Source organism: Panthera pardus, unplaced genomic scaffold (assembly GCF_024362965.1).
Source record: "Panthera pardus isolate Hobbes unplaced genomic scaffold, ASM2436296v1 HiC_scaffold_4, whole genome shotgun sequence".
Lineage (NCBI taxonomy): Eukaryota > Metazoa > Chordata > Mammalia > Carnivora > Felidae > Panthera > Panthera pardus.
In genome coordinates this window covers 6,573,123-6,598,276 of record NW_026526969.1, presented here as the reverse complement: position 1 = coordinate 6,598,276, position 25,154 = coordinate 6,573,123, and the positions used below count along the sequence as shown (strand labels likewise).

The 25,154-nt window shown below is 50.1% G+C and overlaps 2 protein-coding genes across 9 annotated transcripts in view; one reads left to right on the top strand and one right to left on the bottom strand.

Annotated features, from left to right (window-relative positions):
- Nucleotides 1–689: 689 nt before the first annotated feature.
- On the bottom strand, nucleotides 690–15,245 carry LOC109250586 (E3 ubiquitin-protein ligase TRIM50). Of its 3 annotated transcripts, none has more exons than XM_019421659.2 (7): nucleotides 15,132–15,245; nucleotides 8,251–8,661; nucleotides 5,113–5,208; nucleotides 3,918–4,148; nucleotides 3,805–3,827; nucleotides 2,586–2,710; nucleotides 690–1,665 (listed from the first exon to the last, which is right to left on the bottom strand). In XM_019421659.2, exons 2-7 carry the CDS (start codon nucleotides 8,647–8,649, stop codon nucleotides 1,076–1,078), a joined length of 1,464 nt encoding a protein of 487 aa, XP_019277204.1. In that variant the 5' UTR covers nucleotides 8,650–8,661; nucleotides 15,132–15,245; the 3' UTR covers nucleotides 690–1,075. The 3 variants fall into 3 exon arrangements, with proteins under 3 accessions (XP_019277204.1, XP_019277205.1, XP_019277203.1); XM_019421660.2 differs by lacking the exon at nucleotides 15,132–15,245 and adding an exon at nucleotides 9,410–9,620 and having other exon boundaries at nucleotides 3,805–3,824; XM_019421658.2 differs by lacking the exon at nucleotides 15,132–15,245 and adding an exon at nucleotides 9,410–9,617.
- The window catches only part of FKBP6 (FKBP prolyl isomerase family member 6 (inactive)), a 69,213-nt gene continuing 58,785 nt past the window's right edge, over nucleotides 14,727–25,154 (top strand). For 5 of the 6 annotated variants that reach the window (XR_008419169.1, XM_019421662.2, XM_019421663.2 and 2 more), the window contains exons 1-5: nucleotides 14,852–15,029; nucleotides 15,123–15,240; nucleotides 15,662–15,751; nucleotides 16,489–16,691; nucleotides 17,905–18,024. Coding sequence is in view for 5 of the 6 variants with exons in the window: in XM_019421662.2 (XP_019277207.2) it covers nucleotides 14,973–15,029; nucleotides 15,123–15,240; nucleotides 15,662–15,751; nucleotides 16,489–16,691; nucleotides 17,905–18,024 (588 nt within the window). In the remaining variant the exon portion in view is untranslated. Of the gene's footprint in view, nucleotides 15,030–15,122; nucleotides 15,241–15,661; nucleotides 15,752–16,488; nucleotides 16,692–17,904; nucleotides 18,025–25,154 lie in introns of all 6 variants that reach the window. The other variant, XM_019421661.2, reaches the window with a different exon arrangement.

Below are 25,154 nucleotides of genomic sequence, written 5' to 3'. Positions count from 1 at the left end.
ATCAGAGCCTGGGAGGTGATGGTTCCTGACTCTCCTATGGGATAAGGTCAGTGGAGATGGCCTTGGGTCGGTGCCTCACAAGCCTCCCATCCTCTCTGGTTCCTGGAGGATCTCCCAGACAGCCTGCAGGTCAAGCCTTCGCCTGTGTGGCCAAGGTGAGTAAGTGCCAGGGGACCAGGACACAGCTGTTCCCCACAGAGGTCTCTCAGGCAGCTCCACAGACCTCAGTGGCACAAGGCTGGGGAGCTTCTCTCTAAAGCACCAGGTCTCAGATGACTCGGCCCCAGCCACTCTCTCTTCCAATTTTCAAATTCTTGGCAGAGAATTCAGCTGTCCCAGCCTCGGTCTGGAATGGACACCATCAGCTGCGGCCAGGGGCAGACTCACCACGGACAGAGGGAGGCTCTGAGCCACTCCTGTGCGCCCAGCAGCTTTCAGAGACAGGCCACACCCGTCTAGACCCTACTTGCTTCTGCTCTGAAGCAGTGTTATTTCCATCCCAACGAATGGGAGGGAAGTCGAGAGAGAGGTCTTTGAAGACAGCGAAGACAGAGTGATTGGCGCGACTCTAACCACAGCCCAGCCTGCACGGCGCAGAGGCAAGATCTGACCTGACTGGAAGCTGGAGGAGTTTTAAAGGCCTGAGTGTAAAGCGGCGTATGTACAGTTGTTAACATTTGCAAATCATCTAAAGAGAAAGACGGTATCAAATTTATTATCCTTAAGTTCACAATGACATGGAGAAATCACGTGCGGGAATGTTTCCAGCTTCAGTTAAAAGAGGAAGCAGAAAGTGTGCTTAGGAGGGACCAAGGGAAGCCTATCTTAACCCGTGGACACCCAGGCCTGGTTCTGCCGGTTTATGAGGAGGTGAATAACCCGGCAAAAGGTGAATCAATAGGCCCCTGGCTGTAGGGGAAGGGATTATGGTCCTTTTCTTCCTATCATTAAACGTTTCTAGGAACACACAGGCGTGAAGACCTTCCCACACGGTAAAGAACATCATCTCTGCACACTGGACCCAGCAGAGCCCCGGCTGGGAAGAGCCCACGGGCAGGCAGACCGACCGGCAGCCCTACAGCTTGGTGGGCTGCGTGGGGGTGAGGTGGGCAGGCCCGCTGGGCGGGGGCAGCACCAGAGGCAGCGCGTTGCCGCCCTTCTCGTGCCAGCACGTGTCCAGGATGGGGTAGAGCTTGCCCTGGAAGTCAGCCTGGAACGTGTAGAGCGGCCGCAGGTCATCGGGCCGGTCAGCGTCAAAGAAGGTGAGCTCGCCACGCTCGTAGTGCAAGTAGACGCCGATACGGTGGGGGTGGCCGGCCACAGGCAGGGGCACCCGAGGGCAGCCGAAGGCCTCGTACACCCGGCCCTCCTTCAGGCCAATGAGCCACACGCCATTCTCCGGGGACTTGCTCAGCCTGCCCTTGCGACTGGCTGTGCCCTTGATGACCCCCAGGCGCCAGTCGCTCTTGCTGCCTACCACCACCTCCCAGTAGTGACGGCCGCAGGAGAAGCCCCGGCTGGCCAGGACACAAGTACTGTAGTCAAAGCGCTCTGGCTGGCTGGCTCGCCGCTGGGCCAGGAGCCCACACTGCACCACCGTGTTGCCCTTGGAGAGTTCCAGGAGTGGGTGGGCGGTGGCGGGGTCCAGCTTGAGGGACTCCGGGGCTAGGAAAGATCAAAGAAGTGTGTTTTCCAGCTGCACAGAAGGCAGCAGACCCTACCCCAGAGGGAGGCCCTGAGCTCCTCAGGAGAGGAACTGCAAAGGCCTCGTCCCAGAATCGGAGGGGCCTTCTGAGAAGGGGCACAGAAGAGGCAACCCTGAGGACTGCTGAATGAACAAACAATGCCTGAACCGTGGAAAAAATGGGGCAGCTGTGAGGGAGGCATTCTGGTTAAGGGAAAGGGCACGCACCTGCCTGCCTAAGATGGCGGTGCAGAAGGAAGGTCCTGGAAGACAGCCCGTCACTTGTGCACCACAGCTGAACTCCCCAGGAGAATCCTTATCAAGTGCAATTGTTTTGATATCCTACCAGCCTATTCAAGGACAAACTGTCCCAACTGACCTCCGGATTACCTGCCAACTAATCAATTTACACCAAAACCACACAAACAACATTCACGGACCAGAGATCATCAGGTTTTTTCCTCCCCTCCCCTTTTTGTTTTACAATAAACCCTATTTTTGTCTTTGTTGGATGAAATCAGCTTATCGATTGATCTCCCTTATGTGCTAGTAACAAAGGAATTCGTTAAATGTCTTCGTGTTATTTTTTGACAGAGCGATAGCTACCATTTATTAAACACGAAACTATGCACACACACTTGAATGTTTATAAACTACACAGCCCAGCAAGGTGGACTTTAATACCCCCTCCTTGCAGATGAGGAAGCAGACTCAGATTACAGGTTGGATCTTCAGCTAGTAAGGGACAGAGCTGTCTGGTGGAGCCCCAAAGCCATGCTCTCAACACTTACCTACGCGAACACCCTTCCAGTCTTCTGCACCCTAAACTCTGGCACAAGTGACAAACTGCTACCCACCCCGCATGGCAGCCCTCAGGGAAGAGAACGGGTTGGAGCCTTACCCGGCAGAACTTTTCGGAAGAGCCTTTTCCACACAGTCAGCTTGATGTCAGCCTGGTGGAGGCCCGGCTTGAAGGAGATGGGGCTGAAGGCGCCTTCCAGAGGCCGGGCCTGCTGGAGCTCTGCTCTGAGGGCGACAGACCTACGTGATGGCGGGGATGCACACCGCGCACCCCAGCCCTCCACCCGCGGGCAAGTCCAACCAGCCAGTCACGGCTCAGGACACTGTGCACTCAAGAGGCCCATCATTTCCTCCCCTCCACCCCACTCTCAGAGGCCCCGCCCCTTCCTGGCAGGAGAAACACTACATCAGTGGTTCTCAAAGGGCATCACCTGGAGGCTTGTCAGAAATGCAAATTTCTCGGGGCCACCCCAGACCTGCTGAAAGCGATTACTAAGGCTCAGTGACGTTTTAAGGAGCCCTCCAGGTGGCTCTGATGCACACTAACATTTGAGGATCACTTCTCGATATTGGGCGACCCTGGCCCCCGGCCACAGCTGGCGCGGACACCTGCTCCCAATCAGCTACACTGTCCATTCTTTTAAACCAATGCTCCTAACCTGACTATCCCGAAGACCAAAGGAAATTTAAAACAGACAAGGAGATTCCCACAATCAGGATCTGAGGAAGGCTAAGAACTGCATGGCTATTCATTTGTTGGGGCTGGAACATGGATCCAATCCCTTCCCACAACCCGTGGTGCAGGATTCGAGGCCCCTCATCCTGGCTCTTGCCCACCTCTCCCACTCATCGCCCATTCTGCCCTGTAGCCTACATTTTACCCCATTCGTACTGAGTTCACATTTCTCCCAAGTGTGCACACTTGAGCCTTTCAGATGACCCTTCCCCACTCTGCTTACCTGGCCAACACCTGTCCTCTGCCCTAAGCTCGCCCCCCTGTATGCCATCTTCGCCAGTCCCGCCCCCCCGCCCCGCCCCCAACCTCAGTCACCTCCTCCTGTTATTTCTGTAGCCCGTGTGAACTTCTCTGGTCTTAAGTACCCACAGTGATCAGTGATGTAACCGGAGTTCACCATCCGCCTCCCACCAGTCTTTGAGACCCTTAAAGGCAGGGGCATGACCTTCATCTCCCTGTTCCCTGGGCTCAGTACAGAGCCAGATGTGGGCAGCTGCTGACAAGGCACTGGTGCAGCTACAAGCAGGAAGTAGGGTAGAGGAGCCACCAGATCCAAGCTGAGAGCTCCCTCCAAGGTTATTACCTGGAGGCCGTGGAGTGATACTTCTGGAAAACAAGACAGGTGGGTTAAGGCATGGGGGAGGCTCTTGGGACCCTGCGGACCTGGGTGTGGGTGACACTCCCTTGTCCACTCACCCGGATGAACTCATAGTGACTTTCATTACTGAACTGCTCGAGCACACGTTCAGCCTGGCCCAGCCGCTCCTGAGTGCCCTTGGCCTGCTCCAGCTGCATGTCCAGGGAGGCCACAAGGCCACGGGTATGACCCTCCAACCCCTCCAGGCAACGGGCCTTCTCCTCATCCACCAGGTGGTGCAGCTCCTGGAACTCGCGACGGATCACCCAGCTGAAGACGTCAGATTCATTCTGGGACGAGAAGGGGCTGGTCACAGCCAGAACCTCAGCCAGAACTGCCTGCCTCTGGCTGACCCCCGTGTCCTCAGGCCCTGGCAGCTTAGGCCTTCCTGGGCTTTTCCAATCTGAGCCGGTTCTAGTACTTGAGTTGCAGGCTGACTTGTGCGCTGTTCACACTGTGCCTGGGCACCCCCCGTGTGGCCACGGGGGACAGCAACACAGGCAGGGGACAGACTGGGCCCCAGCACCCATTTCAAACACAGTGGCTCTGCTTTCTTCGGTCCTAACTATTAAACGTGCAAGTAAGATTTTGCTTCAGTACAGGGTTCCACAACTGGAAAAGGTCTGAAAGGCCCTGGGAGGGCAGACTTCAGAGAGCCAGATTCCCTGTGTAACCCTGAGTTCAGCCTCCATCAGACAGGGGAAATGCCGCCTCCCTGTCAGGCTGAGGAAGGTTAACCAAGAGGACCCTCAGGGGACATGGGTCTCCTGCTTCTGTTTCACAACTGCCTGCAGGGCCTGGGCTCCACATGCCTGCAGCCCCAGTGTGCCTGTCATTCAGGAAAAGCAGAAAGCCACCAAGGGCTTCAGGCCTTTCTATGCTCTGCTCCAAGCTACTGGGCAGGCTCCACAGACTGTCAAGGTCAAGCAGACACGGCGAGTCAGGCGTTGGGGGGGGGGGGGGGGGGCAAGAGAGTCATGCCCACACTTTGAACTGTTTACATCTGGTACTTAGGTTCTGTGTTATCTCAGTCCCAAGGACAAGAGGGACACAGCCAATTTGGACAGAGTCCTGACAACTGAGTTGATTCCCCTGAGGGGATTTGCCCTTTCCCCACTCCGCCCTGCAACGCTTTGAATTCTGGCTTTATATGAAAGCATGGGTTTCTGTAAAGGACAAATCACAACCGGGCTCTGCAGGAAAGGGAAGGTGACCAGCCCCAGGGTTAAGGGGACAGAGGGAAAGGGCACTCACGACAATCCGGGTCCTGTTGTTCACCAGCTTGGCAATATGCTCATCCACCTTCTTCTGCTCCTGCTTCAGGTCAGAGATGAGAGCCGCTAGCTCCTCCTGGAGGCAACGTACCACGGCCTCATGAGTGGCTGACCCCTGCACACTTTCGGCTCCTTGGGGCCAGCCCTGGGCTTCACCCATCCAGGGGACATCCCAGTGGCCACAAGCACTCCCAGTGGAACCAGGGAAAGGGCTACCCGGGTGCTCTTGACTCCAAAACAGGTGAAATTATTCAAGAATATTCCACATCGAGGGCAGGAATTACCCAGACAGAAAAGGATTTCCAGGTCATTCCTCTGCAGGACATGGAGACAGACCCTAAACGTTGTTACAACTACCTGGAAGTCACCGCACAACATCCAAGGGGGGCGATGACCGGTCTGAAGCCCATACTCCCTGAACAGAACGATGGCTGGTCACCAGCAGATCTAGAATCAGTGGGCATGCGATCAAGAGCATCACAAAAACGCTGGCTCCAAGTGAGGCCAATGGTGCATACAGTAGCCCAGGTTATACCTGGGGATTCCCCAATCCCTATAAAGACCTGACTCAATCGCTGGCAGGTTTGGGCCTCCTCAGGCTGAAGTAAACACACTTCTCCTGGCCTTCCTGGCCCCAAATCTGACGGAGTCTTAAAGATTCAACCAGGACCACCTAGACTCCCATCCAGCTGCACTACTCGAGTGGTGCTGGTTCGTGCCCATGGAGCGTACACAGTCTTTGGCTTAGACAGCTCCCAAGCAGAAATCAGCAGCAAGAGGGGTGCCTGGCTGGCTCGGTTGGAAGAGCAGGCAACTGATGATCACGGGTTGGGAGTTCAAGCCCCACAATGGGTATAGAGATTACCAAAAATATATAAATAAACTTAAGGAAAAGAAAAAAAGGAATCAGCCGCAAGAGGCTTTCAGGAAAGGAGCAGAGTAAAGAATAAAACCAGTGTAGGGATAAACGGACACAGAGTCTTGCTCTGGAAAACAAGACATCAGAAGATCTCATAACAACCCGAGAACGAAATTCCAGTAGGAACTCTCCTGAGGCAGAGAGAGATGGGATTAGTTCTTTTCGTCAACTGGGTCACAGTGAGAGTAAACAGAAACACACAAATAAATAATCTCAAGATCTCAATCAACAGGAGGACAACAGGCATGCATAAAAGGGATCTAATAAAGGAACATAATTTAGTGGCATCACAGCAAAGAGTCTTGGGATCACAAACAGCCACATCCAAAACCAGGACCCAAGCCGTCCCCGGCTCCAAGCCAGAAATGATGAGTGAGCTCCTGTGTGTCTCCTTCTCTCCAGGGCTAATAAAACACAGGCTCTCGATCTCGCTGCACTGCAATCTGGCTTCCTCCTCCCACACTCCACTGAAACGACTCTTGCCAAGATAATCAATTCTTACTGCTAAACCTAACAGACTCTTTCCAATCCTCAGCAGGCATTTCACACAAGTGATCTTGTTCTCATTAAAACGCTCTGTCCTGATCTCCAGGAGGCCGTATTCAGCCAGTGTTCCTGTTCCCTCTGCTGATTCTTTCTGTCCTTTTTTGGGGTTCTTTCTCTACCCGAATCTTAAACCCTGGTGTCCTTTGGGGGCATCGTCCGTATCTTCCCTATCACTCCGCAGACTCTCCTGATTGGTCTTCTCCCGTAGCCTCAATTACCACCCATATGTAATTCTCCCAATCTTTTATCCCCAGCCTCAGTCTCCAGTCTACCCCCCAGCAGTGTTTGGACCACATCACCACTCTGCTTAAAACCGTCCGGAGACCCCACCATGATGGTCCTCTGAATAAACTACAGATCCCTTCACATTTCACAGAAGCCTTTGCAAGACCTGGCTCCTGCTTACCTCTCTCCAGAGCTTGACAGAACAACTTATAATTCTTCAAATATGTCTCCTGATCTTTTGCAGGGCTGTCTTTATACATGGAATGCTTTCCTCCCCTTTTTTTCCTACCACGTCCTCCCTGTGGTTCAGATCTTGGTTTAGCAGTCCACTTCCTCCAGAGAACCTTCCCTGACTACCTGAGAGCATGCAGGAGCTACAGTCCAGATGGCCTCACGATTGCCTGTATTTAACCTTGATGCTAGCACCCAACACATGGGGACCGTCAGACTCCCAGACTGTGAGCTCCCCGGGGCAGGCCAAACCACTTGCCCACTATTGTACCCTGTGCTCTAGCATACCTAGCACAGGTTAAGTGCCAAGCACACGTCTGTGGGTCAGAGGGTCTGGTGGGTGGCCTGGCTGGCCCTGTGCACATTTCATACTTGTCTCCCAGGGTTCCGAGAGCAAAGAAACGCTGCTCACTCAGCCAGGAAATCCCAGGAACAGTGACAGGGGACCCCTCTGCCTTCATATCTGGATGCTCTTTCTTTTTCCCCACCCCTATCACCTGTATTTTGTCATTCCTTACCTTTAATCTCCCTTCCTCCCGAACACTCTGCCAGGTGCCCTATAACAATTCACTTTCCAGGATCCTTCCTGCCTCTTTTGATCTGTTGGCAGTGGAAAGAAAACTGGCCAGTTTGTGTCCTACCTCTGCCACCGACAAGCTGTATGACCTTGGGTTAAGACCCTTGGCTTCTCTGAGCCTGTTTCCTCATTTGTAAAATATAGTGAGAACCCCACCTTTCATAAATCTTAGATCAGCGTTATTCATCTTAAATAATGACGTGCTAAATCTAAGTTCAGGAGGGCAGGAATCCACTGTTTCCACAAATACATTTTGAGCTTTTACTACATGCTAGTCATGGCTCTAGGCACGAAAATACCCAAGGAAACAAAGTGCTTTCCCTCATGTGGAGTCTGGGAGAGCATTCAAAAAATGGATGAAAGCTGCGAAGAAAAACTGAGCGAGGGAAGGGGCTGGCACCCGACAAGGACTCTCCATCATGCCTGTCTGCAGTGCCCAGCACCTGGAGATTGGAGCTGCTGAGAACACACTCTACAGAGTTCAGCTCCAGGACAGGGCTACAGGGCGCCGGCATCCTGGCCTGAGACCCTTCTGTGCCAGGCGATGGCGCCAGAGAGCGCAGGAGCTGGGCTCCGTGGCCGCCACCCCACCTCCCCCTCCCCGGCCCCCAGCAGCCCACCTTCATGCGGCTGTAGACGGTGGAGACAGGCGTGACGCGGTGGTGCTGGTGGGAGCCCAGCAGGCCGCAGAGGCCGCAGATGAGCTCCTGGTCCCTCTCACAGAAGAGGCTGAGCGGGTTCCGGTGGTGCTGGCAGACCTTGGGCTCCGGGTCCCCGGGGAGCTGTAGAGCTTCAATCACCCGCGCCAGAGAGACGTTGGGCGGGGAGCTGCTGCTATCCACCTCCTGCCGGCACACTGGGCAGCGGAGCTCCGAGTCCAGGTGGTGGGACAGGTTCACCAGGCAGCCCTTGCAGTAGGAGTGGCCGCACTGCAGCATCATGGGCTCCTTGAAGACCTCCAGGCAGATGGGGCACTGAAGGCGGTCCTCCAGCTCGGGCACGCTCACCTGCCACGCCATCCACGGTGCCGGCTAGAACACAGAGCAGCTTTCTCAAGTCTGCTCCCTCCACACTGTGCCCCCAATCCCCCCGCCAAGTGCCACTGGGAAGTTAGAGCGCCTTAGGGTCTCCAGTCCTGGATTCCAATCCCAACGTCTATGACCTTGGGCCTATTTCCTATCTTTATTTTCTTTTTAATTTATTTTTGAGATCATGACCTGAGCCAAAGTTGGACACTTAACCGACTGAGCCACCCAGGCGCCCCTTTCCTATCTTTAAAATAAAGGGCTTAATTGGGGGGGGAATCACTTGTAGATATAGGATTCTACATTTTTCACCCCAATTTGTAGGTAAACACAAAACGGGCCATCTGCTGGGTCATCTGGAGTGACACCAACAATGTGCCCTCCAGCCGCAGTAGGCGTACTGACTCAGAACCGGACAGCAAAAACAAGCAAAGGTCTTTCCCACCTTCTAGATCAGTTCTCAAAACTGGCGAGCAACTGTTGGAAGCACAATAACAACCGATTCCTGCGTCAGCCCCTCACACATACTCAGTGAGCCCCAGAAATCTGCACTTACAATAGCACCCTCCCTCCCCAAGGTCATTCTAAAGCAGAGAGTGCTGTCTTAACAACACTGTTCTGGAGACTCGGAGACCGAGGAGGGTGGCCTCCTAAATTCGCACCCACTCCCTGAGCAAAATGATCGGCACTGAGAGACGAGAAGCACCAGGTGCAAGTTGGCCACGGACCCAGGGAGGGCCCCACAACGAACTACCTGCTTTCTCACAATCCACTGAGACGTTCGCTGGATCTGCTCTACCTTCTCTTCTCCCCAGGTTGGGACAGAGGCACTAAGAGATGTGGGGATTGTAGCTGACCGCCTGCTCCACCCTTTGTCTCTGCCCCTTTCCTCCTCCCCTTTCCCAGCAACACTCCTATGTCCTCAAGGTCACGCAGAATCAGGTGGAAACTGGGCCACATCACGAGACGGAGGAGGCAGCCTCCTTTCAGCTGGCGACGCTGATAATTCCAACATGCAGGCGCTCACCTTGGCCACGCTTCGGGGAAGCTGGGGAGACAGAGGAGTGGTCCCCCAGCCACACCTTACAGACCCCAAACAGGAGTGGATTCATGTTTTGACACAACTCTTTCTGAATCTGTTTTTTTGAAGACATTTTTACTTATTCAACTTCTTGAGACAGGACCTCTATAAAGTATGCGTATCTTAACTATACACTTAATGTACACATTTCACACATTTACTCACCCTCGAGATCAACACACAGAATGTTTCCAGCACCCGGAAGACACTATGTGCTCCCCAGTCAGAAGCCCCTGGCAAGGATAGCTATTCCCCTGACTCTTATCATCGTAGATTTATATAGCTTTATTTTGACATTCAAATAAACAGAATTATCTCGGTTGTGCTCTTTTCGTGTCTCACTTCCAATACAATTGAATACCATTAATACCATTACTCAATACCATTGAACTGGGAGCCTTTTTATACAAAGCCTTTCAAAGGTTTAGGAGTTCAATGGCTTTTTTTTTTTTTTTTAAAGCTAATTTACTTATTTTGAGAGAGTGTGCACATGCAAATCGGGGAAGGGCAGAAAGAGAGAGGAAGAGAGAGAATCCCAAGCAGGCTCCATGCTGTCAGCACAAAGCCCAATGTGGGGCTCGATCCCACCAACCGTGAGATCATGACCTGAACCTGAAGTCAAGAGTCAGATACTTCACCGACTGAGCCACCCAGGTGTCCCTAACGACATTTCTTTATGCAGTTAATAAATATTACAGTCAGGGGGCACCTGGGTGGCTCAGTCGGTTGAGCGTCTGACTTCGGCTCAGGTCATGATCTCGCGGTCTGGGAGTTCAAGCCCCGCGTCGGGCTCTGCTGACAGCTCAGAGCCTGGAGCCTCCTTCAGGTGTATCTCCTTCTCTGTCTGCCCCCACCCCTCCACTCTTTGTCTCTGTCTCTCTCTCTCAAAAATAAATAAACATTTAAAAAAATAATAAAAAATAAATAAATATTACAGTCAGAAAATGCTACGCATATCATGGAGGTGGGATAAAAAAATTACTGATTTGAAAAGGAAGAGATGGAAGCAGGTCTCCAGGAGTGTTAAGAAACAAGGAGCTCAAGGGGCACCTGGGTGGCTCAGCTGGTTGAGCGTCTGACTACTGATTTCAGTTCAGGACATGATCTCATGGTTCATGAGTTCAAGTCCCGAGTCAGGCTCTGTGCTCAGTGCAGAGCCTGCTTGGGATTCTCTCTCTCTCAAAATAAATAAACAAACACTAAAAAAAAGAAAGGAAAGAACCAAGGAGCTCGAAACCAGTAAGACACAACTCCCAGAGACCTAAGCATCCCTGTCTGCCAGTAGGGACCATCTCTACCCCGTGACAAGCAAGACCAAAGTCTGGCACAGGCATGTTGAAGGCTAATTTGATTTGTTAATTCAACAAACATTTATGGAGCACCTGATATGTGTCAAGCAGCAAGCTGAGCATTAGGGAAACATCAGGGAACAAGACAGATGAGGTTTTTGTCCTTTCAAAATTTGTAATATAACCGTAGTAGGAGTGAGGTAGGATCATCAACAAGAAAACATCATCGTATTTAATGGGACGCAGGAAGGAAACAATGTGCTGAGAAAGAATGGCAGGAGGGAATAGGTTGTTTGAGGGACAGAAAGGCCACAAACAAGGACAGGAGAGAGGCCTCTGCAAGCGGAGTGTGGCCCCCTGGCCAATTCCCAGCAAGGATGTGGGGACCTCAGATGTAGAGCCGCAAGGATCTAGGTTTACCAACACGAACGAGCTTTAGATTCTTTAGAAAGGGGCAGCGCAGTGTCTTTGAGGATGGATGGTTGAGACCCGAAGGATACAAACATGCCAACTGCCTGAAAAACTACAAGAGGGCAGACCAGGCCTGGGCAGCAAATGCAAAGGCTCTGAGGCTAGAAAGAGCCCAGTATTTAGGAGATACACTAGAGAAAATCTACGTAGCTGGAGCGTAGTGAGAGGGAACACCAGGAGAACAGGTCAGAGGGGCTGGCAGAGAGGGCCCTGGAGCAGGGCAAAGGTTCAGATTGAATTTCAAGGGCAGTGGGAGCTATAGGAGGATTTTAAGGCAAAGGAATATCATCTGACATATTTTTAAAAGACCACTCCGGCCACTTGTAGATAATGGATCAGAGTAACTTTAGCACCTGAGAGGATGGATTGTGAAGGCTGATAAGGAAAAGATCAAGGTAAAATGTACCTGGGAAATCTAGAGTCAAATGCCCAAGGACACCTGAGTAGCAGTGGTCCGCAGACTTCAGCAAACAACAGAATTACTCGGGGTGCTTGTGAAAATACAGACTTCTGGGCTCTAGCCTGAGTTTCTGATTCAGGAGCACAGGGATAGGCTCAAGAATTTGCATTTTTAACAAGTTTCCAGACAACACTGCTGCTGGTCTGAGGACTACACTTTGAGAACCACCGAAAAAGGCAATTGAGCACAGGAGCCTGGAGGTCTAGTGTGCAGGGGAGGCCTTAGGCTGGCCAGGTATATACCACCTGTTTACATCACATATTTAAACTTGTGGGAATGGCTGGGATCTCTCTGGGATTAGAACAGAGAAGGGCTGGGGCGCCTGGGTGACTCAGTCGGTTAAGTTCCGGACTTTGGCTCAGGTCACAATCGCACAGTTCATGGGTTTGAGCCCCGCACTCGACTCTGTACTGACAACTCAGAGCCTGGAGCCTGCTTCGGATCCTGTCTCCTTCTCTCTCTCCCAAAAGTAAATAAACATTAAAAAATAAGAAGAACAGAGAAGGGCTGGGGCACCTGAGTGGTTCAGTCAGTTAAGCATCTGCCTTTGGCTCAGGTCATGATTTCACGGTTCATGAGTTCGAGCCCCACATCAGACTCTTTGCTGATTCAGATCAGACTCTCTGCTGAGCAGAGCCTGATTCAGCTCCTCTGTCCCCCACCCCCTACCCCTCCCCAGCTTGTGTGCTCTCTCACACATTCTCTCTCAAAAACAAAAGAAAAAAAACAAAACTTAAAAACAGGGAAGGGCAAGGGTCCAAGGATAGGGCCCTGAGGTTGTTACTGTATACAGGTCAAGAAGATGACTGAGAAGAGACAGCCAGACAGACAGGAAGAAAATCAGAATATGGAAGCAGATCCATTTGACCCTGAACACTAGAGAACTTTCTCAGGCAAGACTCAGGAAGACTGAGAAGATTCGGCATGCTGTTGCTAACTCCAATGTGTAGAAAGGCCACGAACAAGGACGGGAGAGAGGCCTCTGTGAGTGGAGTGTGGCCCCCTGGCCAATTTACAGCAAGGATGTGGGGACCTCAGGTGTAGAGCCTCAAGGATCTAGGTTTACCAACATGGATGAGCTTGAGATTCTTCCCCAGAGCCTGCATTATTAAGGCTGAGGCCTTGATTTTAGTTGAGACTGGCTGGTGTCTCTGACCTACAAAATTTATGACAAATACATGAAATCATAAACATCTGTGGCTCAGAACAGCTAAATCTGTAGTAGTCGATGGTGACGATAGGAAACTGATACAGAAGAGGACAAAAAGCATTTAAAGAGGAACCAACTTTATCAAATGCTGACAAGAGTCCAGGAATCTGAGGACACAGGGCTATCTTATGGATTTGACATGATGTGCAGTCTTGGTGACATGGAGCAGGGGAAAGTGGTACTGCGGTGGGTTGAAGAAAACAGGGAGGATAAGGAAGTAGAGACAAAATAATTGAAAAACGCTCTATAGCAACTTAAAAAAAATTTAAAAAAAAATTTTTTTTAACGTTTATTTATTTTTGAGACAGAGAGTGACAGAGCATGAACGGGGGAGGGTCAGAGAGAGGGAGACACAGAATCTGAAACAGGCTCCAGGCTCTGAGCTGTCAGCACAGAGCCCGACACGGGGCTCGAACTCACGGACCGTGAGATCGTGACCTGAGCCGAAGTCGGCCGCTTAACCGACTGAGCCACCCAGGCGCCCCCCCAAAAAAATTTTTTAATGCTTATTTTTGAGAGAGAGAGAGAGAGAGAAAAGAGTGCGAGCAGGGGAGGGGCAGAGAGAGGGAGAGACACAGACTCCAAAGCAGGCTCCAGGCTCTGAGCTGTCAGCACAGAGGCCCACACGGGGCTCAAACCCACAAATGGTGAGATCATGACCTGAGCCGAACGAAGTCCGACGCTTAACCAACTGGCCACCCAGGCACCCCAACAACTCTTTTTGAGAAGTCGAGAAGACTAGGCATGGGACCACCTGCAGCAGTAGTGAGATGTGGGACAAAGGTGGGGCTTGTTTAGGGCGGGTGATTTTAGGAAACTTAGAAGCTGAAGAAATGATCCAATAGTCAAGGCATGATGGGTGCAGGAAATAGGGGCCACCTCTCAAATCCTGGAGTGGGCAAGAGCTGCAGGCCCCAGGGAAAAAGCAGGAGGGGGTGACGTCAAGGGCCATTCGTGCTTTGCACCCCCCCGCCCCCACCACCGGGGAGCAGATATGGATTCTGTGGATTTAGTGACCGCAACGTGAAGGACAACGTTGCCTTGTTCTCTGACGAACGAGGCAGTTTGCCTTGAGAGGCCTGTCTGCGTCTACATTTCTCTAGCACGAAAAGGTCGAGGAAAATTGAAAAAGTGGAGGTAACCCACTTAGCAAGGCCGCACACTTCCGGCAGCAGGCTGTTTCTGGAACTCCGTCCTCCCCAGCCTGCTCCCGCCTCGTGTCCCACCACAAGCCCCACCCCACCCCACCAAGTCCCGAGCCACTGCCAGTCCCGACCACCCGCGTGGCCCATCTCCCGCGCCATCCCACGCGCGCCCCCGGCGCCCCGTCTTGCCACAGGCGTCCCCTTCACGCGCCTCCTCCTGATCCACTTCTCCCCGCCAAGGGGCTCCATCTCTCCCAGCGCGGCACCGCCCCACCTTCCATCATGCTCGCACACATCCGGCTCCGGGAGTCCCTGTCACGTGCCCATCAAGTTCCGCGCATGCCCTCCACCTGCCCGGTCACGCCCCACGCGTCACTTTCACGAGCCTGGTCCCGCCCCGCCCCGCGTGTTCCCGCCACGTGCCCCATCAGGCGCCACACTGCCCCATCACGTGTCGCACGTCCCATCACGTGATCCACCACGCGCCACCGGAGGCCCCAGGGCAGTTGGCAGCTGTTGGTGCGAAACGTTGAGCGCCTCCTCGCGGGCCCCGGACGCCACCGGCGGGAGCGGGCGGCGGGGTATAAAGGGGGTGGCTGGGCCACCGCCAGGTGGAGAACGAGGGGTTGAGGGCTCGTGCGCGTCGGCAGGCCACGTGGCGATGGGGGGCAGCGCGCGGAACCCGGGGGCCCTGCAAGGGGACAACGCTTCCGGCCAGGTGAGAGGCTGGGCTTTGGGGAGCCACGGGCAGGGGGTGTCGGAGTCGGGGTGCAGGCGGGGCGCTCTGAGGTTTTGTGTTTCTCCCCGCAAGTCTCCATACCAGAGGTTAAGTCGGAGGATGCGGGACATTTCCGGGGACCGGGGCGTGTTGAAGGACGTCATCCGAGAGGGTGCTGGAGAGCTGGTGACACCCGATGCTTCCGTGCTAGGTACCATCATCTGCCACCCAGCAGGAGATGTGAAAGTACCGGTCATCAAGTGTTTTCTGCATTATACCTAGAAAGGTGGGAGGGAAGGCTAGGTTTAAAACACACACAAAAGAAGGGTAGACCCCGCTCGCTTTATTACACTTCGGGCTTTTAAGGGAAAGCGAAGGAACCCATCTCCCCTTTGCATGAAGCCAGTGTAAACAAGGGACATTCTGAGGCCCTTGAACCTCACAACCAAGCTCTTGAATCTCACGGCCAAAGGGCAGGCATCTAAATGTTGGCCAAAGATTTTCCTATCACTGTGGGTGGGAGGCGACTTGAGTACATCGAGTTCCCTTTTTTTTTGTAACGGAGAATTGATATGGAGGGGTGCATGTTCTTGATTTTCCTTGAATTTTTTTTTTTTTTTTTCTGGTCCTAGTGAAATATTCCGGATATCTGGAGCACATGGACAAGCCTTTTGATTCTAATTGCTTTAGGAAAACTCCTCGCTTGATGAAACTTGGAGAGGGTAAGTTGAGATTAGCAACTACAAAAGGAGGAATTGTTTGGGGAAACTGTTCAGAGCATGGAGTCCTTGAGTTGGTTTCTCTGAGACCGGGCTTTGCTACACCAATCATGGTCTTGTCCGCATTTCCCCCTGAGGCCTAGGTACTTGGGAGATGGTTTACCTGACAAGGTTCCCTTTGCATCCCAAGAACTATTGGGCTTGTTCATTTGTCAACTGGACACTTATCAAGCAAAGGTTTAGTATCCATAATTCATGCTGGAAAGAGAAGAGATACTCAGATGATTAGAATATCTCCACTAACGTGGTGGAAGAGGTTGATTGCATTCACAGAATTGGATGAGGTCCTGGGAGGTATAAGTAGTGTTGCGGGAGTGTTTAATGAAGCCACAATTGATTCCAGCTGGGAAGATCAGGGAAGGCTTCATGAAGGAGGGGGTATGTAAAATGAGCCCTGAAGTTTGAGTAATATTTCAGTCAGGGTAGAAGCTGGGTGTGGGGTGAGGAAGCAGGAACTTCCTTGCAGGAAGAAGGAACACGAGCAGTGATGTAGAGGCCACGGAAGTCTTGGTTTGGCAATGGTGGGGGTGGCGGGGAAACAAAACTGAAAAGTGAGTTGGGACCACAGTGCAGAACACTCGGAGTCTGTTGTGGAAAGATCTGGACTTCAGGAAGAAAGAAATTGATAACCTTGGATCAGGATGCTGGGCGAGCTTCAGATTCTTTGTCCCTTCTTCCAGATATTACACTTTGGGGCATGGAGCTGGGCCTTCTGAGCATGCGGAGAGGAGAGCTGGCCAGGTTTCTGTTCAAACCAGCCTATGCCTATGGAACGCTGGGCTGCCCTCCCTTGATCCCCCCAAACACTACTGTCCTGTTCGAGATTGAGCTGCTTGACTTCCTGGACTCCGCTGAGTCAGACAAGTTTTGTGCCCTTTCAGCTGTAAGTTCTGGAGCACAGATGTCCATACTAACAGCATGCGCTAGTGTGTTTGGTAATTCCCCTACCTCGATGGTGATAGTCTGCCCCACGTTCCACCACAAGGCTCCCGTGTGGCAGTGGTAGTGGCGGTGGAGGAGTTCCCCCGCTTCCTGGTACACCTCTGAGTATGGGCAGATGTTCTAGGCCAATGCTGGGCCTTGGGTTTGTTCTGGACCCGCAGTTTGAGGTGATTTTTTTTTTTTTAGTCATCATTTTCCTAGTTTTCCCTGCAAGACCATGAACGTTGGCTTCTCAACATTAAGTTGGGTTTCTAACAAGTCAAGCATCGGTAGTGATCAGCTAGGGTGAAATACGGTTTCTTGGCCAACCCCGGATACTTGATAGCAGAAGAGAGTATTAAGTAGATGGAATACCAGGACGTCAGGTGTAGATGGGGAAAGTCCCAGGCAAGTGGGAACACATGACCACTGCCCTCATAACTCGGATGTTGTCTTTGTGGCCTCTCACTTCACACATCCCGTGGGTGCTGTATGCACTCTCAGTCCTGCTCTCCCACCCTGTATGTGTGTCCTTAGATGTCCACCCAGGTTTGTACCTGGATATGATGTCTCCCCAGCTAAGCTGTCATTGCCTCAAGGGAGGGCCCTTTCCTTTTTCTGACCTTCCCATAAAACCGGTTCTTGCAAATGCCTGGGGCCCAACTCTGGTGTACTGATTGAGAATCTCAGTGGGGGAAGGGGTGGATAGGGCCAGGACATCTGTGTTTAAAAAGAGACTTTGTGGGTGATTGACCTGTACCCAGGGCACAGCATTGTGGCCATGAAGACCAGTAGGGCCCCGGGCAGACCAAAATCTCTTGTTTGTTGGACAAATGGTGGTTGTGAGACCCGCTTTCTGTTTGGCAAGTTCCATCAGTTTCTGATTTCGTGAGGCCGTGCTTCTTCAGGGAGCATCTCTAGAAGGACTGAGAGAGACCAGTGTGTGGCTCTGGTGTCTACGGTGGGAGTAGTAACAATAGCAACCCCCTTTGTCTTCTGCCGGGCATCACAGAGACGACCTCTGCAGGGGCACCAGGCCCAGTGCTTGGCACCCACACAGCAGTAAGCAGAAGTGCATCATCTGAAGCAGAAACCCTAACATCTGTAAGAACACTTGCACTGTGGTGTCACGGCTTTCAGTTTCCTTGTTGGGTGTCCTTGTCTTTTTTCCTCAGGAGCAACAAGATCAGTTTCCGCTTCAGAAGGTCCTAAAAGTGGCAGCTACCGAACGGGAGTTTGGCAACTATCTTTTCCGCCAAAGTCGTTTCTATGATGCCAAAGTGAGGTATAAACGGGTAAGGATGCTTCACAAACATAAATTTAGGGGTGCCTGCCTGGCTTAGTCATAAGGGCACGCAACTCATGATCATGGGGTCATGAGTTTGAGCCCCAAGTTGGGTGTAGAAATTACCAAAAATAATAAATTTTTAAATTCAGACCCTTAAAATGGTCTCTCTTTTTTTTTTTCTTTGAGAGAGAGCATGGGGGCCTGGGGGCGGGGGCAGAGAGAACCTTAAGCAGCCTCCGTGCTCAGTTAGACATAGAGCTCAGTCCCACAACCCTGGGATCATAACCTGAGCCAAAACCAAGAATCAGACATTCAACTGACAAAGCTACCCCGGCATCCCTGAAAATGTTTTTACAAAGTTCTTGGGGTGCCACGATGGTTCAGTCAGTTGAGTGTCCAACTCTTGATTTTTATTTTGTATTTATTTTTTTTGGCTCAGGTCATGATTTTCGCCTCAGTGTAGAGCCTGCTTGGGATAGTCTCTCCCCGCCCCCCCCCCCCCCCCCCCCGCCCTGCCCTGTCCCTCCTCCTCCCCCCTCCTCCCCCCCCCTCCTCCCCAGCACATGCAAGCAAGCACCTTGTTGCGCATGTATGGCTCTCTTCCCATCTCTAAAAAAACAACCTAAAAACTTTTTAAATGTTCTTGTTTGTTCTTATTTTTCACATGCAGTCTTTGAAAAAAAAAGTCTCATTAAAAAATTCTCATGCCGGGAATAATGACTGAGAGAGGGAACATGGGATTTGAGGAGCCCAGTAATGTTCTGTGTTTGTGTCTGGATGTGGTTACGTGGGTGTGTTCAGATTGTGAAAGGTTGTTGAACTGTCCACTTGTTTTACCTGTGTGTGTACGTTTGTGTGTATTTCAGTAAAAAGTCTTTAAAAGTTCTCCTTCCAGGATTAGGTCCTACCAAATGATTTTCCATCCCGCTTGCCATCTTCATTTCCTGTCTCTCTGACGGTGGAGCTTTCTCTAGCTCTCTGAGGTGACTCCATTCTCACCAGGCTTCTGATTGTGGTTTGGCTTCGTGCATAGGTTATGCTGACAGGAATTCACTGTTTGCTTTGTAACTCATTCAACAAATACTATAAGCATTTTCTGTGTGCCAAACTGTGCCCTAGGTTCTAGAGGCAAGTCTAGGGGTATTCTGATTTTCTCTCATTTGTGAAGGGAGCCTAAATCAGTCAGAATTTGTATTCAGCAGTAAGCAACAGAATCCTGAAAAACTTAAATCTTCAGATTTAATTTTTATTTAAATGAGAAGGGAGGCAGTCCAAGGGTGGTAGATCAGTTCCACAAAGCCGTCAGGGATTCGGGTTCCTTTCGTCTTTCTGCTCCACTACCCTTAAACATCTCCTTGTCTTTTTTGCCCCGAGATGGTCCTTCAACCTGTAGCATCACATGGTCCCCTGGGCAGGAAGGAGGGAGAGGAGAAGAGTGTGGTGTGTTCATGTTAAGAGCTCTCCAGAAGTACTCCCTTAACCCGGTGACTTTCGTTTTTATATCCTTGGCCAGACCCATATTCAGCGGACCCCGTTGACTGTAGGAAGCTAGGAAATGTAGTTGGTGTACCACTGCTTTGGGTGACATAGAGGCTCTGCTAGAGGGGGAGGGAGATCGATACTGGGTAGGTGGCTAAAGGTATCTGCCAGGTTTGGTCTCTGCGTATTGCTTGAGAGAGAGACACGGAGACTGGAGAATGCGTGTGTGTGCGTGCTTTCGGAATGCTGATAGAACCAGGGTCCTGAAAGTGGAGGGTATAGGCTTGGGTTCATAGTTGGCTCAAATCGTGGATACTATTAATGTTGTGAAGTTTTTTGAAACCGAGCTTGCTCACATGGGAAAAAACTTTCCAGTTAACAGACCAGTCCTTCCATTGTTAGTCCTGTTTCCCGGGTCTGGTCCCCTGAGGTGGTCCCTCTTTAAGCCTGTTTGCTGCTTTTTCTGGCATTGTGAATTGATACTCGACATGCTTTAGTTCCTGTTTTTGACATCTCTTGCTTCTCGTTCTGGAACGTGGATCTCTAATTCCCACTAGGGCTTTCCCTCTGCTCTCTGGTGTTCTGGTTCAGTGTTCTTATCCTGGGCTTCCCTGTGGTTCTGTTTGTGGACATCCTGTTGTTTTTCTCCACTTGCCCCCTTGTGCTGATAGAGCGCATCCTTACATTTCTAAAAATATTCTTGTAGTTCACACTTAGCAGTTGGCATACGGAGTATAGAATTCTAGGAATTCTAGCATGCAGCCATCATCCCTCAGATTTTGAAGAATATTGTTTGATTCTAGCTTTACAATGGCTGTCAGGAAGTCTGGATAAAATTTAGGTTCCTGTACCTTTATATGTGGCTTTTTCTTTTTCTTCTCTGTAAAGATGTAAGGATCTTTCTTCTTCTAGTGTCATTAAAAGTTTACAGTGGTGTTTGTGTTTTTTAAAATTTGTTGGTATTGAGCCCCTGGTGCATCTTTCAGGAAACCTGTCCTGTGTTCTGGAAACTTCCTTCATCTATTTCTTTGGTAATTTGCCCTTGTTTCTGTCTTCTCTTTTTTGGGACTCTTGGTTGTCAGTCCTCCTGGATTGAGCCTCAACTTTCCTTTTTTTCTGTCCTTGCCCATCTCGCTTTTGCCATCCCACTGTCTGGGAGCTGTCCTGGACTCTGTTTGCCATCTCGTCTGAGGAACGGTTCATTCATTTGTTTTTTTTTTTTTTTTTTTAACTTTCCCCAGCATTCTGTTCTTGTTTCACGCATACATCAGCTTTTCTTATGTTTTGAGTATTGGTTGTAATTTTCTTCTCTCTGCTTTTCAGATTAAAAAAAAAAAACTCCATTCTTTTTCTACCTGATTTTTTTTTTTTCCCTGCCCATTGGATATTGTCCATTTGTCTTAGGTTTGGTGGTAGGTCCCAGACTCCTATCATTAGGTCAGTGTTACTGTTTCTTATGTGAAAGGCTTGAGGTGAGTAAAGCAGGGCTGGTTGGTAGCTGTGCTCCGTAATGGTTTCCGATGCCGAGCACTCTTCCATCTCTCTGTGTTCCCATTTGTAGGGCAGAGCTCTGGGCCTTGTGGTTGAGAATGGTGGCTTCTAAATTCCAAGCACCGGAGGGAAAAGAGAGGGCTGAGAGTATGTGCCTGTGACCCTCACACTGAGTGATGTTTTCCAGAACCTTGTCTTTTGGCTCTAACCAGCAGCTGCAAGGAAAGCTAGCAAATCCCTATACTCCGATTGCACGTGCGCCCAGCAAAAAATCCTGCTACTATGGGAGAGGGGAGGACAGCCACTGGGAGACAGGAGGCCGTCTCTTCCATAGAGGCTTTCCTCAAATGTCTCGCAACCTTCAGCTGCCCATTAGGATGGGAAAGAGGCATCGGAAGTGCTTGGTAGGGCACGTCGCAGTGTGTCACTTGGCCTCCCACGTGTCTCTGTCCACTTGTTTCCGCAGGAGCCACTCTGTTCTCCATCGCCTGCCTGTGTGAATGCCTGGCTCCCAGCGTCCTGGGAGCCGCTGGGAGCCGAACAGGGGAACGGGACAGAGGGCCTCTCCGGCTGTTACTGAAACGGTCCTCTAATACCCCTGTTACCAGTTTACCTCCCTCCTGCCCTCTGCTGTCCCTGAATCGAGAACTCTTTTGGTTCTATTCCATTTCTCCAGAAGATAGACTCCATGATCCTGGAGGTGGTGGGGAGGAGTGGCCATCTGGATGCATAGGGACAGGGACTGAGTGGCAATGTTCAACGTGTCCTGTTTATTCAGCTCCACTTCTACAGTAGCTCTGATGGCTTGTTCTGTCAGTTCCTGGGGCTCTGAGCTGCAGACCAGCCCCTTCTTTATTGGTGCTCCCTTCTGCTGGGTTGGTCAGACTCTGCCATCTGTTCTGACATGTTGGGCTTGTTACCAGTTTTCTTGTTCTTTGTTCTTGTTGGATTGTGCCTTTCTGTTCCATAGGGCAGGAGAGACTAAAAGGTGAGTGTGAAGTCTGTCTTGCTCAGCCACAGGTTTTGCTACCTGCTCATGATAGAAATGTTCTCCGTCTTCAGAGCGGGAAATTGGTGTTGATTGAGTGCCATTGTTCCCAGCCTTTTGCTCAGCTTCATGTGGGACGTGCCATCTAGGCAGGGTCCTTGCCTTCACATAATGGTAACATAGGTAGGGAGATAAAAGGTACTCCCAGTGACCAAGAAATCCCTGTAGTATCTAGTACTAGCCTTTCGGAGGAGGAAAATCTTTGTGGGCTAGCCCACCTGGTAGTGGTTTCTTGGAAGCAATGGCACGGGAGCTGAGTCTAGAAGGATGAAATGGCAGAGAAAGAGGCAGAAGATAATTCTGGGCAGGAGAAAAGGATGAGCAAAGGTGTAGAAGTGAGAAGAGCCTGTTCAAGGGCCAGTTGGTGGTCACTTAGTCTACAGCACAGGTTACATTTGGAGAATACCAGGAAAATAGAGTTCAGGTAACCAGATTCAAGAAGACCTTAAAATGTGTACGGATGGGTCTGGACTTGATGAAGAAGAAGGAAGGGGAGAGTGAGGTTATAAAAGTGATATTTAGGGAGGACGTGAAGGTTGGTAGCACGCAGGTAGTGTGTAGGAGCTTGTGAGAGCCAATTGTAAGATGGCTCAGGAAGTTTTACGAGCTGGTTAATGTTACTTTGGCAGCTTGAGATCGGCCAGGGTTAAACTGTTTACACCACAGGAATGGGCACACCCTGCAAGGCACCCCTTCCCCAAGAGCTGATTGTTAAACATTTACCAGCACACCACCATATGCAGGACACGTTGAAGGGACAGACTTTTGTTAGTGAATTTTCCATTCCACGTGAGGCACTGCTTCAGGCGTGTTGCAGCTAAGCCTGTCACGGGGATCCCGGAATGTGTTTCAGAAGGTGGGAGTTGTGCAGATAAAAGTTTTGGAAATATTTTCAAAACCAAGTAACTAGACCTGATGATGATGTTTTATGAGTGACAAAGGAAACCAAAGAATAGACTTGCTTGAAGCTTTCTCATTTGAGAAAAATTTTTAAACAGGAATAACTGGCAAAAAGATGTATTAACTTCAGTTTCACTCACTGGTGAGAACAGCCAGATAAAGGTGGCCTGTAGAAGATGGTTTCTAGGTGGCAGACTGTCCCATGATTCCGTTTAGGAATGGGGCCAGAGTTTAGGGGACAGATCCAGGTCGCTGATAGGAGACCTGAAGCAATTCAGAAGGTGTGAGGGCAATGGACAGAAACTTCTGTGACAAATGCCTGGGGCTTGGAGATGAAAGGGGAGGCAAAAGAAGGCTGGTGGCTCTGTGCCTCCGGCACCATCTTGTCTGATGTGTTTTCCAGTTTGGCTGTCGTCTTCCAAATGGGGTCCTGCCTGTGAGTCACACTGACACTGCTCAGGCTTTGTCTTCATCGCTTTTCTTCCTTTGCTATTGTTAGAATTCACATACCATGAAGTTTACACTTTTAAAATGCAGTTTGGTGGTTTGTCGTGTATTCATAAGGTTGTGCATCTATCAACACGACATAATTCCAGGTCGTTTCATCACCTTGAAAAGAAGCCTTGTACCTGTTGGCAGTTCCTCTCCTATCCCTCAACACCCCTTGATCGCTCCTATTTTGCTTTGTTTCTATGAATTTGCCTATTCCTAGACATTGTACATAAATAGAATCCCCAAATGTGTGGTGCTCTGTGTCTAGCTTCTTTCACTTAGGTGAACTTTGAAAATATATTGCTATGTTGTAATGTGTATTAATGCTCTATTCTTTCTTTAAAAATGTCTCAATTTTGATAGAAATGTGCAAACCTAAAATTCATCATTTTGATTATTTTCAGGTATGCAATCCAGTGGTATTAAGTACATTCAGTATTGTGAAACTGTCATTACCACTGCCCATTTCTGGAACTTTTCATTATCCCAAACATTGTTTAGCTATTAAACAATAACTCCCCATTCTCCCCCTCCTCCAGCCCCAGTAATCTTTATTTCTACTTCATGCTTCTCTGAATTTGTCTCTCATGGGTACTCATTTAAGTGGAATCCTACAATATTTGTCCTTTTGTGATTGGCTTCTTTCACTTGGCATAGTATTTTCACGATTCATCCATGTTCTAGCATATACCAAATTTCATTCGTTTTAAGGTTGAACGATATATTGTGTGGATTTAACTGGGTTTTGTTCATTCATCGGTTGGTGGACACTTGGGTTGTTGTTTCCTCTTTTTGGCTACTGTGAATAATGTTGCTTTTACATCGGCGTACAAGTTCTTGTGTAGACCGAAGTTTTCATTTTTCTTGGGTTTGTGCCTAGGAGTGCAAGTGCTGGCTCATGTAGTAACTCCCTTGGTTAACTTTTTGAAATCCTGCCAAACTATTTTCCATAGTGGCTGCAACATTTCACATTCCCACCAACAACACAAGGGTTCCAGTTACTCTGCGTCCTCACCGATGCTTGTTTTCCATCTTTCAAATTATAGGCATCCTAGTGGGTGTGGAGTGGTATCTCATGATTTTGACTGCACTTCCTGATAACCAAAAAGATGTTGCCCATCTTTTTATGTGTTTATTGGCTATTTGTAGGTCATATTTGGAGAAATGTCAGTTCGTATTCTTTGTCCATTTTTTTTTAACGTTTGTTTATTTTTGAGAGACCGAGACAGAGTGTGAGCAGGGAAGGGGGCAGGAGAGAGGGAGATACAGAATCCAAAGCAGGCTCCAGACTCTGAGCTGTTGGTTCAGAGCCTGACACGGGGCTTGAACTCCCAAACCATGAGATCATGACCTGAGCTGAAGTCAGACGCTTAACCAACTGAGCCACCCAGGCGCCCCTTCTTTGCCCATTTTTAATTGGATTTTCTTCTTATAAAAGTTATTTATATTGTCTGGATAGTAGGTTCTTCTTAAATATGATTTACAAATGTTTTCTCCGATTCTTGAGTTGTCATTTCACATTCTTTTTCTTTTCAGGAATGTACAAGTGTCTTTTCATTCAAAAATACAAAATCATCTATAGGCATACACAGTGACATCAGTAAGCCACTGTGTTATTAGTTTAAACCAGTAAATGATGGTTATAGTGACTTTTTTCAGTCATTTTCTTTGTTTTCTTGATAATATCCTTTGAAACACAAAAGTTTTTAAACTTGAAGTCCAGCTTA

Excerpts from the sequence above, each read along its gene's own strand:
- LOC109250586 (XM_019421659.2), bottom strand. The coding sequence starts at position 8,649 with ATGGCGTGGCAGGTGAGCGTGCCCGAGCTGGAGGACCGCCTTCAGTGC. Across the intron at positions 3,828-3,917 it reads GTCACTATGAGTTCATCCGG|AAGTATCACTCCACGGCCTC; the intron begins GTGAGTGGACAA and ends CTTGTTTTCCAG. Across the intron at positions 1,666-2,585 it reads CTTCCGAAAAGTTCTGCCGG|CCCCGGAGTCCCTCAAGCTG; the intron begins GTAAGGCTCCAA and ends GATCTTTCCTAG.